At 39.8% G+C, this 18,426-nt stretch overlaps 1 protein-coding gene across 6 annotated transcripts in view; it reads left to right on the top strand.

The window, feature by feature from the left end:
- LMO7 (LIM domain 7) overlaps positions 1-18,073 on the top strand; it is a 197,782-nt gene extending 179,709 nt beyond the window's left edge. For 5 of the 6 annotated variants that reach the window (XM_032402836.1, XM_032402833.1, XM_032402837.1 and 2 more), the window contains 11 exons: positions 1,336-1,361; positions 1,649-1,753; positions 2,369-2,461; positions 2,862-3,196; positions 4,050-4,115; positions 6,155-6,207; positions 8,434-8,647; positions 12,535-12,816; positions 14,629-14,737; positions 15,847-15,949; positions 17,276-18,073. In XM_032402836.1, the coding sequence (XP_032258727.1) occupies positions 1,336-1,361; positions 1,649-1,753; positions 2,369-2,461; positions 2,862-3,196; positions 4,050-4,115; positions 6,155-6,207; positions 8,434-8,647; positions 12,535-12,816; positions 14,629-14,737; positions 15,847-15,949; positions 17,276-17,298 (1,409 nt within the window). In that variant the 3' untranslated portion in view covers positions 17,299-18,073. The remainder of the gene's footprint in view (positions 1-1,335; positions 1,362-1,648; positions 1,754-2,368; positions 2,462-2,861; positions 3,197-4,049; positions 4,116-6,154; positions 6,208-8,433; positions 8,648-12,534; positions 12,817-14,628; positions 14,738-15,846; positions 15,950-17,275) is intronic. The other variant, XM_032402839.1, reaches the window with a different exon arrangement.
- The last annotated feature ends 353 nt before the right edge of the window (positions 18,074-18,426 follow it).

Here is an 18,426-nt window from a genome sequence, read left to right as displayed (position 1 = left end):
GTGAATTTTGAACCTCCCTGTGTTGGTGTAGTTGGGTCCCTCTGCCTTCTGTGCTCTGCATGTGGCATTTCTTCTCCCTCCCACGTCTGTCTAATGCCCTGTCTCATGAATGCAGTCGGAGCTGTGCTTGTGCTATCAAGAACTTAAAAGTAATATCCAACATTTGAGATGCGATGGCACAGAGAGGAGTGTGCTGTTGGTGTCTAAATGTTACTGTTTCTTACTTTTAAGATGATTAAAAACCTTTACACACTTGCCTTATATTTACTGGACTCACAGATTTTTTTATTTTTAAATCTACTAGTCTTTCTTTGGTGAATTAAGGTTTCTTTTTGACCATAAATCGGAGTAGCTCACCAGCTGTGCATGTACGAGGTCTATTTGTGTCCGTATCCTTAGTGTTTTTTACATTTTTGTTAAATTCCTGTTTTTCTATGGTAATTTAATTGAAACAGTATGATACTCCTAGCTCAAACAGGCTACATAAGACAAATCCCTTCTTTCTCTGGTCTAATTTTCACTCACTTTTCTTCAACAGGCTCTTTTAGGGAAGGATATTTTCCTAAGTCTCAAGGCAGTTTTCTATTAAAAAAAATGTTTAAGTGAATAATTTATTTGACAGCTGAGGTTTCAGGAAAATTAAAAAATATTGTACGATAGTGCCTTTCATGAAATTTACTTACTTGTTTTTTCTTGTACAACATACAGACACATATTCATGTAGCACCCCCTGAGAATAAAAAGAAGAATATTAGGCTCATAAGTTTACACATGAAGTTTGAATATTTGTGCTTCCCTTTCAGAGGAATGGAAGGATTTCTTGAACATGTCTTTGTGGTGTCTTATTTAAATAAAGTAGCTCATTAGCAAGGAGATCTGGAAAATCTGATATAGAGCTGTCACATTGTCATTAAATAGTGGCAAGTAAAAATTTGGATTTGGTAGATGTTATAACATTTGAAATTCTTTTTTCCCCTGTTGGGCTCAGCTGTGACATACTACCTGGTGTATTCATAAAAGAACCCTAAAACCTCTTCAGAAAACACCAGCCGTCCAGCTCTAGTACCGAGGGCTAGGCGGCTACTCTCGGCATCCATAGTTTCTCTCTCTCTTTGTTTTAAATGACTTTGACTTTGGAAGATGAGTAACAGATGGAATTGAAGAGAAAAACTGAGATACTGCTGTGGTTTAAAAAGAAACCAAAAAAACATTGAGCTCACTTAGTATACTTGGCATAGAAACAGCTAATATGACTCTCTGAAAAAAATTATTTCGTAGAAATGAAAAGACTTATATGTTTTTTTTTTTCTCCCTTTCCCACATGGTGCAACACAGGAAGCTCGGATTCTGTGGTTCCTGATGTAAGTAGCATTCATTTGTTTTTGGAATAAACAAGGTGACCTTGGTGGGACTGAATTAGCACATACTAGCGTTGCTGATTTTCGGTTGCATAAGAATTTGTCACGGGGTGGGTAGTCTTTCCAAGTTGAAAAGACCCATTTTGAACCAGAAAGCCAAACCTCCTCTGGTACCGCTTAGGCCAAGGATGGTATGAATAATTCATGTAAGCGAAAGTGCTTCAGTAGATGACTGAACGAAGTAATATGTTCTTCCTTTGTTTGCACATCTTCTCTTATTACTGGCTTAGCTTCCAGTTCCGACTCTCAGTGCCCCGAGCCGCTGGGCGTGGGATCAAGAGGAGGAGCGGAAGCGGCAGGAGAGGTGGCAGAAGGAGCAGGACCGCCTGCTGCAGGTAGAGCAGAATGATGTGGGCCCACGGGAGCGAGGCAGGCTGGCTTTCCCTGGTCAGGGTCAGCCAGCATCGGGAAGCAAATTAAAAAAAAAAAATCAAAAGCTAATAACCTCATAATTAAATCTTTTGCTAGGCAGCACATTCTGCATTCATTACATTTCTATTTTGAAGCTTTCTGAGTCCTCCTTTTAAAATCATTATTTACCCTGTGTATTTTTTAGAAGGCGGCACTATCGTTTTGTGGTTTTATGTATGACAGGTGTATGAATTGTAAGGACTTCCACCCCCTAAGCTGTGTTGCAGAGAAAAGAGCTCCATTGCAGAGAAATTCGGTCCCCCTTGCAGTTAGCTAGGGGCTGTAATCAATTACAGCTGTGGTAAAGGGTGGCTATGGATTCAATTCTGAGTATCTACCCTTTCCCGAGACTGCAGTTTAATTCGGTATAAGCTAGTTCGTACTTTAGGGATGAAAGTCCGATTGGTGAAAATAGTATCACCATCTTTAAAGACTGAGGTGAAGGGTAGAGCTAGCAAAAATGCTGGTGAAAAAGATCCTGTGTAACATCATTAATCTGTTAATTAACTAATTAACTAATATGCTATCTTTCCTTATAGGAAAAATATCAACGTGAGCAGGAGAGACTCAGGGAAGAGTGGCAAAGGGCTAAGCAGGAAGCCGAGAGAGAGAATTACAAGTACTTGAATGAGGTAGTAGTGTTGGAATGTGCTGTGTTCTTCTCTGTCTCAATGAAATTAGCCGAGATGGAAGATCCTCTATTTCACCTGGCTTTTGCCACATATCCACTTATATAAGCTCTTTGAAAAACACAATGAGCTCTGATTTGTCAGAATTTTGCTCTGACGTTTCAACCTTTCTCTTAGTTTCTCTACTGTATCATTACTGCTTCTATTAATGGACCCTAACTGCATCTTTCTCTTTGTACTTATATTTCACCCACGTGTGGCTTTGTTAGCGATGAAACTTTTAACATCATTTTGAGTGGAAATCGGGCCAACTACAGTCAGTCTCTCAAACTGAATATAAATAAATGAAATTATAGTGATACACAGATTCGGATGGGTTTCTCTTTCCCCCCTGATCACATAGGAACTGATGGTCCTGAGCTCAAACAGCATTTCTCTGCCCACCCGGGAGCCTGCCGTGGCCACCTGGGAAGCCTCCTGGGGTGAGGGGTCCAAGTCGTCAGACTGGGAAGGGACCCGAGCAGGAGAGGAGGAGAGGAGACAGCCAAAGGAAGGTGCAGAGGAGGACCAAAGAAAGAAGCTGCAGGAGCAACTCACGCTTGAGAAAGAGAGGAAACTGAAGGAGCAACAACATGAGGAAGAGCCAGAGCAGAAGCGGCGTCAGGAGGAGGCCCAGGAGCAGAAGCACCAGGCAGAGAGAGAGAGGGAAACTTCAGTCAAAATATACCAGTATAAAAGGTTTGTCCTACAGCCGAAGGGCACTGTGATGTTTTTATATTGGCTTGGCTTAGCTTGGTCCATTCCCCACTTCAGAGGTTCCTAGTTGGTCCCTACCATCCATTTTCTACACAAGCAGCCCAAGGGAGACCCTTTACATTGCACACCTGTTCCTGTCACCTTACAACTGTTCAGATGGCTTTCCTGTCACATTAGAATACTACCCAGGTGCTTGCTGTGACCTAGAAGGCTCACATGACCTGGATTTTGACCTTCTGGTCTACTTGGCTTCCTACCACTCTTCCCCTCTCTCTGTCTGTTCCAGCCACACTGGCCTCCTTTTTCTTCCTTGAAAATGTCCAATGCATTCTGCCCCTGAACATCTGCATTTTTTAGTCCCTGTGCTTGCAGAGAGCTTCCCTCACCTCTTTCCTTGTCTTCCTCATTTTCTTTAATAAGTCTCTGCTCAGATGTCACCTTCTCAGACTTTCCAGAATACCTTACATGTGCCTTTTCCCCACACCTTCTCCTCATATGCCTTACCCTGTTTTATGTTCTGTATTGGTTGTCCACTGAAATGTAAGAATTACATTTAATACTCTTTTTGTTTTGTTTGCTTCAGTAACCCAGCCCTAGAACAGTGGCAGGCACTCCGTATACAGTTGTGGGATGAATGAATTGCTAATCTCTGTTGGTATTAATAGGTCTTCTTTCTGCAGTGATTGATCGAAATGCTTCTGTATGTTTAGTTTTCAACCCAGAGACCATCTCGTAAAGAGGCTAGAATAACCTTGTTTTGATATCAATTTCTCAAACTCAGGAAGAGTGTTAAAGTCTACTATGTTGACCATAAACTCTTCTTTCTATCTTTTAGGCCTGTTGATTCCTATGACATACCAAAGAGAGAGGAAAAATCTTCAGGGCTGCTTCCTAGTGACAGGTATACGGGACATTTTGTTGTAATTTAGTTGGAATAATTGACTTGAGATGAATATTTGAGGGCTTGCCTAGATGTATTTTAGAACTACTTTAGCTCTTGATCTTTTGTGGGATATAAAGAGATCTTGCTGGTTGATCTTTGTATGGACTAGCTTTTGCTGTGTAACCAGCTACCCCTAAACTTAGTGATTTAACATGATTTTGTAGGTAAGTATTTTGGGCTGATCCTAATTGGCAGTTCTTTTAGTTGATTGGGCTCCTCCTACATGTCCTACTAGTTTACTAGGCAGCTCTGCTTTGGGGAGTTGGCTGTCAGCTGGGACAGTGAGAACAACTAGAGCATGTTATTTCAAGATCCAGCAAGCCAGTGCAGTCTTATGTACATGGTGGCTGAGCAGAGAAGACAGAATTAAAGAGAGGAAGCATGCAAGGTACCTTGCTGTCTATGTTCTGAACTGGCCCACCAATGCTTCTGTCATATTCTATTACCTAAAGTAAAATCACAGGCCAGCCCAAGTTCACAGAACAGAGAAAAACTTTACCTCTTTATGGGAGGAGCCACAGTGCAAGGGGAATGGACACAGGGTAGAATTGTGTTCATTTTGTGCAACTGCCTTAATTTTTATTTTAAGGAGGTTATAAGCAACGGCATCAGCTTGCCCCAGGTGAAGTTACATGTGGACATCTGAAATGAGAATTGTGGCCTTCTCTTAGTTTGATGAGAACTACTGGTCAATTCCAGGCCATGTTATCTATATCTTAAAATTTCCTGAGACATAAATTTAATGTTTAAAAGTAATTTTTAAAATACTTGGCAGTTTTGAAATTACCAAGGACTTCTGAATAGACTCTGTCTATAAATATCCAGTGTATGACCATTAATTTGTGTTTTCAGAGCTGACATTTCTTCCTTAGGAAGTTACCTTAGAGATATGGAAAGATTCATCTCTACAGGCAACCAGGCTGACTGAGTAGGACTCCGAGTAGATAGGGAAAATTAATATATAGGTAGTAATGGGCTGACACTAAGCTAGAAAAAGTTTTAGTGGTGGATGCTCTTATTTATAATGAAGATTTCTGGGTAACTGTGGATCATTAAATGTGTATCTCTCTTTTTTTAAAGATATGCATTTATTTATATATTTATAATCTTTATGTAGCTTATAACCTGGAGGCAATAATTATATTGCAGAAGAAACTTAACAAATCCTGGAAAATACAGAACACTGCCAGGCAGTTGAGGTACAGCATGCCTTAGAGGCGTTAAAGGGTGTGGCTGGACATGTTGCAATAAAATTATTTTCTATGTTAATACAAATGAAACCACTCATGAAAGTTGTCAGCAGTTGCGATACATTATGTATTATACTTTATTATATGTTGTATACATGTGCATATACATTGTATGCATGTACATATGTAATGTATACATATGATAATGTATATTATTCATTATTACCACTATTATTTGAAGTTATGGTGCTTAGTAAAGTGAGAATGAGACCAGCGTTGGTCGATACAGAAACTTAAATGTTGCCATTACAAAATCAGTTATCTTCAGAGGTTGCCTGTGCCAGGATGCTTGAATACCTCTTTGCACAGCTAAGGTAGCATTTGGTCAGCAGCTGTTTTGGAGGAAGTACCCCCAAAATTGATTTCTTGACCCTTGGGCAGCATGAAGGAAAGGACAGTATGGTGTTAGGTGATCTGATGACATGCTGGTACAGCCTGTGTGGTTGAGATCTGGAGGGAATCAAAGTATGCAAATTGGTAAAAAATCACAGGCTTAGTCATCCTACAAACTGGAGAGGATCTTTGCATATTCTTCACATGCTCTTCTCTCATTTAGAGACGTCACTGTTTTCTGCTACCTTGTACAACATGAAAAATTCCTTATTAAGAAGATAAATGTAGCTTTCAACAGATGCAGGAATTAAATCAACTGCTTTAAAAAGCAATCTTTTTGGCGTTTTTACATCATAAATGTAAAAAAGATGTTCTTAATGAGATGTCTATAATATGTTGTATTTTGTGTTATAGGAATAAATCCAGATCCACAACTGAACTGAATGATTACCCTACAAATAAAAATGGTAAATGTGAATTTTTTTTCCAAATTCTTCAGCACAGTTGCTTGTTTATGCTATCACATGCTATGATAGTATTTTTAAAGTCAATATATTTCAGATTCATTAAGATAACATAATTAAAATACCAAGTATTTTTAGACTTGTGTATAAAAACAAAACTAACTTATGTTTATTTTGGCTTTACTTTATAATGGAGGGAGTACTGGGAGATTAAAATGGTTTTAAATAGCTAATGAAACATGTGGAAATTTTTCAGTATTATTGATAGTTTTGTATAGATTTTATCTTGCAGCCAAGGAAATGGGACAGAAAAGTTTTCTGCAGAATACCAGGGGACTTAAAAATTGTTTATAAACTTGAAATTGTACATTTAAGTGTCAAGATGTCCAAAAGTCCAAAATGATAATGATTTTGCTAACCTGGCAAAAATGATTTGGAACCCGATATTGTTAGTATAAAGTGTATTTTTAGGAATGCATGTAACTGAAATTACACAACTAAGGGAAAAAAAACCACTAAGCAAAAAGCATGATTTTAAGCAGCGTTTGCTTACCAGGTTTTGGGCAAAGCAGGGTGCTTGCTAGTCAGTTATATAAATGAATGAAGGTCCAGGTGAGGATTGGGGTGAATTTAGTGGACAAGCCCACTGAGTGGGTAGCCGCGTGGAAGAATGCAAGCCTGCCCTTGCCATGTGGGAGAATGCAAGGCCAGTGTTTCTGTGGTTAAAGAGAAGTTAAAAACAATGTGGATTTTCATGTTATCTTTTAAGCGCTGACAAGGATAAATAAAATTTAAAGCCCTCTGTGAGCCAAACCACACATCTACAGGCCTTAAATGGTCAGGTGGAAGCTAGTGTGTAACCTCTGGTTACAGCTTGTAAAATTTAGTTTCTATTAGGTCCTATGATCACTCCTTCTCCTTAACACTTAGGAGCTTCCATTATCTGGTCCTACTTTAAATTTCCAGCTCTTTTGCTCTTTTTGCTATTAGGGACCCTTAACTAAAACCAGAATTTTCTCTTTCGCAGTTGCCAATTGATCAGATGCTCTCTGGTCTTACTTGTTTGGATTTCTGGGTTTCTTTTGCCCTTGAATTTGTCCCTAGCCACCATTAAAATCAATCAGTACTTTAAGTACTTCGATCTTCAGTATGTGTTTTCTTCCCTCTACTAACCCTAAGCTCTTGACGAGCAGGCAGTGAACTTATGAAATATTTTATTGAAAAACTTGGTTATGCCAATAAGGCACTTTTAAAATAGGAAATATTTAATTTAAAATCTGACCAAATTGATAGGCTGTGGGCACCCACAAAGGTAAATATAGGTGGGCATGAGAAAACTTTGGCCTTGTTCACTGCTTGCTGGAAGATGAACTAAGGCAGAAATGCACTGTGAATTTAGAAAAATTAATAATAGTGGTAAATCTGGAGAGTGAAAGGAAATCCTGAGATGGAATTTCCTAATCCAAATTAAAGGGGGAAGAAACTTCAAAGTTACAGACGTTTTACCCAAATCAGAAATTAATCAGCAAATCCAAAATGAGACAAAGCCTTCAGGATAAAACCTAACTGAATTGTCATGCATATATTCAACATCCAAATTATAGCTTTGTCAGTTTCTCATAGGACAAACAAGTCTGTTAACAGTCCTTGGTTAACATTTGGGTTACTTCGATATTTTCCAGTCTCACAAAAGCTATTTTAGTGGTTGAAGGTGCTCTCATTCCTACAATTTGTCATGGCTTATTGTAGAACTTATACCAGGAAGACTTGAGTGGAGTCAGCTGGAGAAACAGGCATATAAGTCTTGCTCTCCCCAGGGGGAGTGTAAGTTTTCGAAGGCGTTGTCACAGCAAGTTTTCAATGAGCGCATGTGTTTGATTGATTTAATTTCAGAAGGAAGGGACAAGTGGAAGAGAAATTATTTGTAGGCGAGCACTTTGTAACTTAATAGTCCTGAAATCAATGCTGGTTGTTTCTTTTTTTGGGCAGCCTCCTTAAGTCTTCCTAAGTGCGCTCTGTGGCATGCCTCTGGGTGTGGAACTGGAATTTCCAGGAATCGCAGATTTGACTTTTAGGTTCCCATGCAGCGGTCTCATTGAGAATTGAAGTTACATATGTGTACAATGTCACATTTTTTGCTACATTGTATTTGGAGGTTTATCCACAATCACCCCCCCCCACCTTTAATAACCTGCTAATCCTACAGCTTCTGATGTGTTTTTAATTTAGGAGGCAATAAATATTTAGACCAAATTGGGAGCACTAGCTCATCACAGAGGAGCTCCAAGAAGGAACAAGTCCCATCGGAAGCAGAGTTAGAGAGACAACAAATTCTTCAAGAAATGAGGAAGAGAACATCTCTTCTCAATGACAACAGCTGGATCCGGCAGCGCAGTTCCAGTGTACATAAAGAGCCGATCTGTCTGCCTGGGATTATGAGAAGGTGCGGGACTTTTTAGGAGTTATTTCCTCTTCTGTACTCTGAAGCAGATGTTTAATTTCTAGACATGCTGGTTACCTTGGACAGGAGAGATGTCATAATTTCTTCTTGTCTTATCTGAGTTAGTGGAGAAGGGCAAGTGTAGCGAATGTCATTGGGCATATGTGATCGAGCATGTATTGAGTGCCACACATATGCCTGTTACTTTGTCTCCATCATCTGACTTGCTCTGGGGAAAATGTTTTGACGCAGGGGTAGTGATGCTGTTTTTCCATATGGAGAAACTGTGGCTCAAGCGGGGAATACACTTGGACAAAACCACATGGTAATAGGTTGCAAAGCTGGATGTAGAACTCTGAAGTGCAATTCAAGCATTTGAATGTCCTTCCTTGGCTGCTGAACTGAAAAAGAAAATTAAGCCTCTTTTTTTTTTTTTATAAGGAGATAATGGTTCGATTGGAATCATGATAATAATGTTCACAAAGTGTGAAACCTAATTTTTGTAACTTTAAAAAATATAGATATAAATTAATTGGAGATGAGAAGATGAATATTCTGAAAGATGTATCTTGGGTAAATGAATACTGAAGCTACTTTTATTAAGTATTTTCACAGGTGACAAACTGAGGAAAATTTGTAACACATTTGAAAGGGCTATTTAACTCAATTTACGTAACTTTTGTAAATCAGTAAATAAAGTGTGACAACTTTATAGAAACAGAGACAAGTGATATGAGCAGAGAGTTCATAGAAAAAGAAACAAAGTCAGTAAACATTTAAAAGATCAGCACTACTCCTAAACAACAATCCTGTATCTCTTTATGAGATTTGTAGAGTTAAATGTTTGATTAACTCAATCCCGTATTGACAGTGGTATAAGGAAACAGGAATTCTTGTTCTCAGTTGGGTGGAAAGTTTTTCAGTGTTTATTAAACAAAAGTTTTTATGTCTATACCCTGTGAGCAATTTAGTTCCTGGCACTTTATCTTCTGACTGTATTTGGATAAGTATGCAAAGATATACTGAAGGATATATTCTTAAATATTATTGGCAAAAAAGAAAAGAAGCAGAGTATCTATTACTAAGAGTACTTAGTGCTTGCTAAACAAATAGTGGCACATTGATAAACCCACTAAGTTTTGAGGTGGTGTACGATACAGCAATGTCTCTTTCTTTTATAGTAGTATAGTATTCTGCCTTATCACAAATCATATCAAAATTGACTGGGCAGCTCTTTGAATGATGTTGGTTGGGGCACTTGGACAGTTACAGTCCTTTTGAGTAGAGGTTGGCAATTTTTTTTTTTTTTTTGTATGAGGGACCAGATAGTAAATAATTTTGGCTTTGTAGGCCACGTCAGTCTCTGTCACATATTCTTTTTTTTTTATGACCATTTGAAAATTAAAATTACCCTTAGCTCACGATCTGTACATATCCTGACAGTGAGCTATAATTTGCTGTACCCCTGATGTTGATGCTGTCCTGAGAGGTCCTCGGGAGCTATTGGTGGGGAGCTGCTGGTCAGGAGCTTCTGCTCCCTCGCGACCCCTCCACATAGCTGCTTGGGCTGCCTCATGACATGGCACCTGGATTCAAAGAGAAAAGCTTGCGGAAGATAAGCCCTAATGTGCAAGTGTTTACAGACCTCCATTTGTATATGTTTGCTTATGTCCCATTGGCCTAACATGTCATATGGCCAAGCAGAGAATCAGTGGGAGGGGACCACACAATGGCATGGATACCAGGAGGATGATTCACTGGAGCCCTCTAAAGTGCTGTCTTTGTGTGAACTGACTTGAAGATAGCTCTGAGATAATATATTACCTGGAATAAAGTGAGTTATGAAGAGTATGCATTGTAGAGTAATCCCATTTAAGAGTGTTAAACTCATGAACCCATTGCATATGTATATAGACATGGCTCTACTCGTAAATTTGTCTCCGTATGAAAATCTGTATGTAACAGAAAAAGTCTAGAAGCTAACAGTGGTTACCTCTGGGAATTAGAGCAGGTAAATTTTGGTAAGTGAGGGTGGAGGGAAAATTTATTCTTCCCTCAAGTACCCTTCTATATTGCTTGGGTCTTTCTCATCACAATGATGTAGTAGTTCTATAATTTTAAAAGAAAAAAATAGGGGCGCCTGGGTGGCTCAGTCATTAAGCGTCTGCCTTCGGCCCAGGTCATCATCCCAGGGTCCTGGGATCGAGCCCCACATCGGGCTCCCTGCTCTGCGGGAGGCCTCATTCTCCCTCTCCCACTCCCCCTGCTTGTGTTCCCTCTCTCACTGTGTCTCTCTCTGTCAAATAAATAAATAAAATCTTTAAAAAAAAATACATATTTCAAACTTGGGATAAGAGTTCAAGTTTTAAATGTAATAACAAAATTGACCTGTTAGAAATAAACCACTTAGGGATGCCTGGGTGGCTCAGTTGGTTAAGCGTCTGCCTTCGGTTCAGGTCATGATCCCAGGGTCCTAGGATCGAGGCCCACATCTGGCTCCCTGCTCAGCGGGGAGTCTACTTCTCCCTCTGCCTGCCGTTCTGCCTACTTGTGCTCTCTCTCTCTCTTTCTGTCAAATAAATAAATAAAATCTTCTAAAAAAAATAAACCATTTGTAATTTCGAGTCAATCTTTGTAGATCAGAATTAATGTAAGCACTTGAATTCATTCAAGAGAGATTTTCTGAAAGTTGTATTTAAATCAGTTTGTGAGCTAAATTCGATTTTATTTTTTTAAATAATTTTTGAGCATCTTATTTATTTATCTATATATCTATCTATTTGAGAGAGAAAGACACAGAGAGCCAGGGGAGGGGCAGAGGGAGAGGGAGAGAGAATCCCAAGCAGACTCTGCACTGAGTGTGGAGCTCGATGCTGGGCTCGATCCCAGGACCCTGAGATTACAACCTAAGCTGAAACCCAGAGTCGTCCACTTAACTGACTGAGCCACCCAGGTGCCCCAACTCTATTTTAAATGCATATTCACTTTAAGGGCAGTGGTTGGTGAATGCTTCTATAAGATGGACATTAGACAGTTGATTAAATTCAGGGTTTGGGGTGAGGGTGAGGACTGTAGAGTAGGAATTATTTGGATTACTCTGGAATCAAGGAGACACTGGTTTGAAAGCCAGTTCCACCACTAACTAGCTCTTTTTCATATGGGCAAGTTAACTTCTAGAGATATAAAAAAAAGTGTTGTGAAGATTAAATAAGTTAAAAATTTTGTGACCATGTTTAGTCTAATACCTGACATATGTAAGTGCCTAAATGGTATTTTTCTTTTGGTTGGGCTTCAAAAATTAAGATTGATATGTCTAATCCATTGAAGATTTAAAGGAGGAATGTATGTCTTGGTAGTAGTTTATTAAAAAAAATTTTTTTTAGTATTTTCTTTTCCACTTCGGTGTTTTTTCTTTAAGCACCAAGTAAATAAAAATGAAAATAAGTGAAGATTAATTGAATATGAAACATCGTGATGTTGATGAAAAGAAACTATTTATTAAAGGTAATTTTATACGTAACTGGACTTGTTAGATTAATACGTACTTATAAAATACGTAAAATGGGTATTTTAGGGACTATAATGATGTATTGATTCTAGTTGAATGTATTATATAGTCTTTTTTTAAATTTTATTATGTTAATCACCATACATTACATCATTAGTTTTTGATGTAGTGTTCCATGATTCGTTGTTTGCGTATAACACCCAGTGCTCCATGCAGAACGTGCCCTCTTTAATACCCATCACCAGGCTAAGGCGTCCCCCCACCCCCTCCGCTCTAGAACCCTCAGTTTATTTCTCAGAGTCCATAGTCTCTCATGGTTTGTCTCCTGAAATCGGAGAGGGAATGTATTATATAGTCTTAATGAACTCTTTCCATGTTTCAGAGGTGAATCTCTAGATAACCTGGATTCCCCAAGATCCAGTTCTTGGAAACCATCCCCTTGGCTCAATCAGCCTTCAGGAATCCATGCTTCTTCCTCTGTTCAAGACTTCAGTCGCCCCCCGCCTCAGCTGGTGTCCACGTCAAACCGGGCCTACATGCGGAATCCATCCTCCAGCATCCCCCCTCCTTCCGCTGGTTCCGTGAAGACCACCGCTGCACCTTCTCCCACACCACGCAGCCATTCTCCTTCAGCATCACAGCCGGGCTCCCAGCTCCGCAACAGGTGAGAACCTTTGTCTCGGGGAATTTTTCATTAAAATTTCCCCAAAGTCTTGTCCAAATTTTCTAGTGAAAACCAAAAACAAGCCTTTTGGAATCTGTCAAATTCAGTGTTCCTTTACCAAATCAATTAAAGGCTTCTTAATGGCTTTCCATGCTACCCTAAGAGCATTTATGGATGTCTTGTGAAGCCATTGGAGACCTTTAAAACGTGTACCTCATTGCCACTGTATCGTTTGCTTTTGCCTGTGGTCAGTGCAGACATACTCGTATAATTCTCAGCACGGAAGCATAAAAATACACAGTAGCTTATGAATTCATTTGCAGTTTATGACTGAGAGCAGTATTGTAAAATGTTTGACTTTTATTGAGACTATAGTACAAACTCTTTTTATAGGAACTGAGTTGAAAAGGAAAGCATTATAACCAAGCTCCATTGTCTGTGGAACTTTTAACAAGCTGAATAGAAAAATGTTAAGTAGTTAGATATTGCTTTTTTTTGTTTGTTTTTGGTTTTCAAAACCATTGCTGGCTTCTTATCTAGTTTGCCAACATTTTGTTCAGACTACATCAACTGAATTCTGTAGGTTATATTTTGCAGGTACTGGGTAAGAGTTATAACTATAGGTCTTGACTCCATTTGTCTTTTGATGTGGAGTAAAGCACAGATATCAACACGCGTTGGGTTTTGAGGTTTGCATAGCTTCTCTACAGATAATCAGTGCTTCATGAAGCCCTACACAGCAATGTTTCTGCTGTCATCTGAAGGGAGTTCTACTGGCATATAGTATTTTCCGTTGCAAGTGAGGTTCTGAAAAGTAAAAACACGGTGATAAGTACTGGAAGTTTTTTTAGCTGTCAAGGGATTTTGTTAAGAAAACATATCCATCTAAAATAATGTTACTTGTACCAGGATCTCTAAAATATGTATCATAGACTTTGACTTCAGAAGGGGTGCAAATGTGTGGTAAATGTTGGGCAGAGATGAAGGCTCTCGAGTGGGAGGAGGCAGCATTTACTCACTGAGAGCTCCACCCTAGGAGAGCAGGTAGGAGACAGGCGGTTGGCTCTTCTGCCCTGGAGAGGTCTCTGTCTCGGAGGTGGTCCTCTCGTGTGAGGCCCTTGGCAGTTCTGTACTTTCAGAGTCACTAACCTGGGCCAGTACTGTGGGATGCAGTGGTACTAAGTGACCTTTACCTTCCCACCTGGGACAGGAGAGACTTGCATCCAAAGGAAAGCAGCCACCGTCCTTACCTGTGTCCATGGTAGCTGTCAGCCACTTGTCATCTCCTCCTCCCAGAGGCAGTCCTGGAAGCCAGAGGCACCGTCGGGAGAGCACTGGTCCTTCTGTGTAACTAGAAGAGCAGGTGAATGAGGAGGAGAATGGGAAGATAAGATTAAGATGGTAGAAGAGGCGCGTAGAGCCTTCTGGGTGGAGCTGGGGCTGCTCTCCTAGGGTCCGGCCGGGTGTGACAGGAGGAGGGCTGGGCTTTGGCTGGTGACCTGGCTGGATTAGAGGAGGGGAAGACTCATGCTGAATACAGATGTGATCTCAGGAGAATAATGTCCGGAGTTAGAGAATGGATGAATTACACTGAAATTGTTAATTTACGTGAAGAGGTGTCAAGGGTTTCAGAACCGCCACGCGGAGCTCCTTCAAGGTACAACACAGCGTACTTTGGTTGGTTGGTGACAGTTTTCCTCCCACAGATCTATACTTTCCTAAGAATTATTAATGTTAATGCCAGAGTGTGATTTTAAGTAACCTTGATTTGCGCCGATGAAAGCCTCCATTCCCTTCTCGTTCCGCGTCTAGGTCAGTCAGTGGGAAGCGTGTGTGCTCCTACTGTAATAACATTCTGGGCAAAGGAGCTGCCATGATCATCGAGTCCCTGGGTCTTTGTTATCATTTGCATTGTTTTAAGGTGAGACCGAGATGAACAGCCTGCAGGCCCGCAAAGCTTTGCTTGGAGAGCGCATGGCTTCTTGGCGGGCTGGGTGTGAATGTCCCACTAACCAACTCGGTGCTACATTTTGTCAGTCTGTGCTGCACTTTGAATCGCAAACTGCCTGTTCTTAAATCTTGAACCTAGTCTCAAAAATTAAATCCAGAAACAGTATGCACTCCTGGTCTTTAGTCTGTTAAGATTCTATGAGTAATTTACAGCTTGTATGTCCTTTCTTTAACATGCTGTCACAGGCATACTTGAAATATAATTTAGCAGTGTTATTAACAGCATGGGGACATGCAAATCGGAGTGTCTGAGAGCCTAGCTTTGATAGGGAGGGTATGTAAAGAAGAGCATTGTCAAATATTTTTACGATTGCAAAGCCTGCTTACACCTGATGGGTTTTTGCACATAAGAACTAAACCTGTAATTTACTTCATTGTGCATTCTCTGTCTTTAGAGACACATCTGTGTGATTCTAGAACTTGCACTGTGCCAGAAAGAGACTCTGGTTTTTATTCCTGGAGTCCTGCAGAACACAGCTTGCTTAAGCCTGTGTATCGCTGGCTTGAGTAGTTCCTGGGCAGAACAGAACCAGTCAAAATAATCAGTGTTTGGGCATGTCGAACCAATGTATGCATTCTCACAGTGCAAGTGCCACGTGCAAACACTCGCCAAGCTGGGGCAGCAGGCCACCAGGCGTTGCCCACCTCAGAGGAAAGTGCCAGAACCCCACTCCCCATTCACTTCTCTGGTTCTTCCATGTCATGCCTTATCCTCTCACATTCCCCTGTAAGAAATGAAGACTCAGTTCTTTCCAGCCAATCAGCAGATCATTTTTACTCTTGGTATATTTAGAACGATCATTTTGGCTCTTAAAATTAGACTTATGCATTCTTTAATGTCTCATCTGGCAGGCTTGATTTTAATCTACTAATTATCTTTGGGGCTTTTTTTTTCTTTGCTGAAACAATTCTAAGAGCTTAAAAGTTGCATTCTGCTCAATTTCCCCTCCCCCCCCACCCCGGGAGTGCCCTGAGGGTTCTCCAACTGACTGATTGTGGTGGTTCTTTCTTGTCCCTCAGTGTGTGGCCTGTGAGTGTCATCTCGGAGGCTCCAGCTCAGGAGCCGAAGTCAGAATCAGAAACCACCAACTCTACTGCAACGACTGCTATCTCAGATTCAAATGTAAGAGAGCAAATCAGGGAGAAAATTTCTTGTCTTTTAAGGAGACCACGGGTTCCCATGCATTTCCCTGAATCTGCAGCCATGTCCCCCTCAAGCTCCCTGCCTTAGAATTCCAGGCTTTAGGAAGCTTCGTGTGTCCCGCCCTTCAAAGCAGGTATGGTGAGCGGGTCAGCGCTCCAGACTCCAGCCACTCTTGGGAGGGTTGAGGGGCCAAGGAGTTGGAGAGGGACACCTGCCTGAGTCAGGACGGCATCCATTAGAAGACACTTCTAATGACTTGAGGCTATCAACAAACCCAAACAGACAGTTTAAAATGATCCTTCTGGGTAGACTGTACTCTGTTTCTTGGCTAAGAATCATTCCCTCATTATCAGCTGATTTCTGTTACTTCACAGTGGGCTTTGTTTCTGTGACTTAGAACATGACCAACTTTAAAAACAGTGGTTTGAAAAAGGTAGTAAAGAATAGCTTGTGCTTTGTTACTATATAAGCATATATTAGTATGATTAATATTTTTAAAAGGAGAACATGAATTCTGATTTTATGGTGTTTTGGTGTCCTTTTTGGGAAAACTGAGTTTTTCAAAAACTTCACATGCTAACTTGTGTAAGCATGTTTTTGTTTGTGTGTTATCAAACTGAGGATAGCTCCGATAGATTGCGTATCGTTTGTAGCCACATAAAGACAACCATGACTGCTGTGATATTTTGAACTTTGATGCTGGTAACATGTGTTTCTTCCTTATTGTGAAAGGGCGTTACAAGTGTATCAGCAAAACCATTTGCTTTTGAACTCTGAGGTATTTACATGGCCCTTTATGTGAAGAGTGCTTTGAAAATGGTTTCAGTCCAGTCAACTCTCTTTTATCTGTCAGCGGGTTGTGAACCTTGGCTCCCTGGTGTCCAGTCCTTTTCTGGGTACGACCACTGAGGTTGGAGAGTGGCAAGGCTGGGCACGTAATGGCGGGGGTGTGTGTATGTGTGTGCGCTTTTCTCTCTTGAATCAAATTCCCAAGCCAAATAGAATTGATTTTTGGAATCTTCAGGGGAAAATTGCCCATGCCTTTTCTCTCCTCCAGTACAATAATAGAGAGTTGAGTGTAACTTATTTCTATATCAGCAGTTTATGTTTACTTCATTTTTGCAAAGAAAGGATTCTAGAACCGAGGCTGTGATTTGCCTAGCTTTATCTTAAGTGTGAGTGACAGGTCACTCTTCTACCTCACGGGGCCATTCTCTGAGTGATTACTGCTATGTATCCCGGGCGGCGATATCTAAGTATTTCTCTATCCTAAGTACTTTTCTTTTTTTCTCCTTGCCTGATCAGCTGGACGGCCAACCGCCATGTGATGTAAGCCTCCATACGAAAGCACTGTTGCAGATAGAAGAAGAGGTGGTTGCTGCTGATGTAGATCTATAAATACGTGTTGTATGTCATTTTTGCTCTTTTTTTAAAAAGGATAACACTTTTTTTTTTTTTTTTAATTTTTTGCCTCTCTAGATTACATCAGAGCATTATAGTCTTGGTAGAACCTGTATTTTTGTTGTTGTTTATTTATAAGAAGGTGATTCTGTGTGTGTGTGGGGGGGGGGGGAAGTGCAGTATTTACTTTTTGAATTCAACATCTTAAAAGCACAAGGGAAAAATAAGAACTTCAAAATATTTTTGATGCTGATATTGATATAGTTTGACTTTCTAGTGGTGTTTCGAAGAGGGTTATTTTATTGTTTTTTTTTTAAAAGGTTCTGAAACATTATTTGAAATAGTTAATATAAATATATAATTGCGTTTGCTCTGTTTATTGTAATGTATACTAAATTAATGCAGAACCGTATAGAAAATTTCACTAAAATCTACCCACAAATTTGCTTTCTATATCTTCTTTTCATCTATGTAATATTGTGCTTTTTAAAAAAATTTTTTTAGCATATGTGACATTTTATTTGCTTGATGAGGGGATCTCTATTTTCTTCACCAGAATGATCACTAAGCAATGCCCAATAGAAAGCTGCTTCTTTTCATTAATACAGAATCATCATGGTTTGTATACCAAAAGTTTTCTCCAGGAACTAATAAAGCCTTTCTGTTTCACTGTGTTTGTAAATAAACTTGCTGATGCATTAAGGACTGGTTCTCTTTTTTCTTCTGTGTGTGTGTATGTGTTTGTCTACCTCCCAGACCTTTTAATCCCATTTCAGTATTAAACTTGTGTTGATATTTTTTATTTAGCATCTTTACTGAGATAAAAAGTGACATATAAATAAATTCATATATTTAAACCGTACAATATGACAAGTTAGATATGTGTGATTACCTATGAAATTATCACCATAATCTTGATATTGTTTTTACTGAAAAATTTCACTAGGAACTTTATTTTTGATGGAAGGTTGTTTCTGAATGCTGTACACTTCTGTGGTAAGAGGTGAAATGAGTGGTGAATTGTTGGATCATTTGGATAAAATCTTTATTCTTCT

Source organism: Phoca vitulina, unplaced genomic scaffold (genome assembly GCF_004348235.1).
Source record: "Phoca vitulina isolate PV1807 unplaced genomic scaffold, GSC_HSeal_1.0 scaffold5, whole genome shotgun sequence".
In the NCBI taxonomy this organism is placed as follows: domain Eukaryota; kingdom Metazoa; phylum Chordata; class Mammalia; order Carnivora; family Phocidae; genus Phoca; species Phoca vitulina.
The sequence above is the reverse complement of the archived record's forward strand: the minus strand, read 5'-3'. Positions and strand labels throughout refer to the sequence as shown.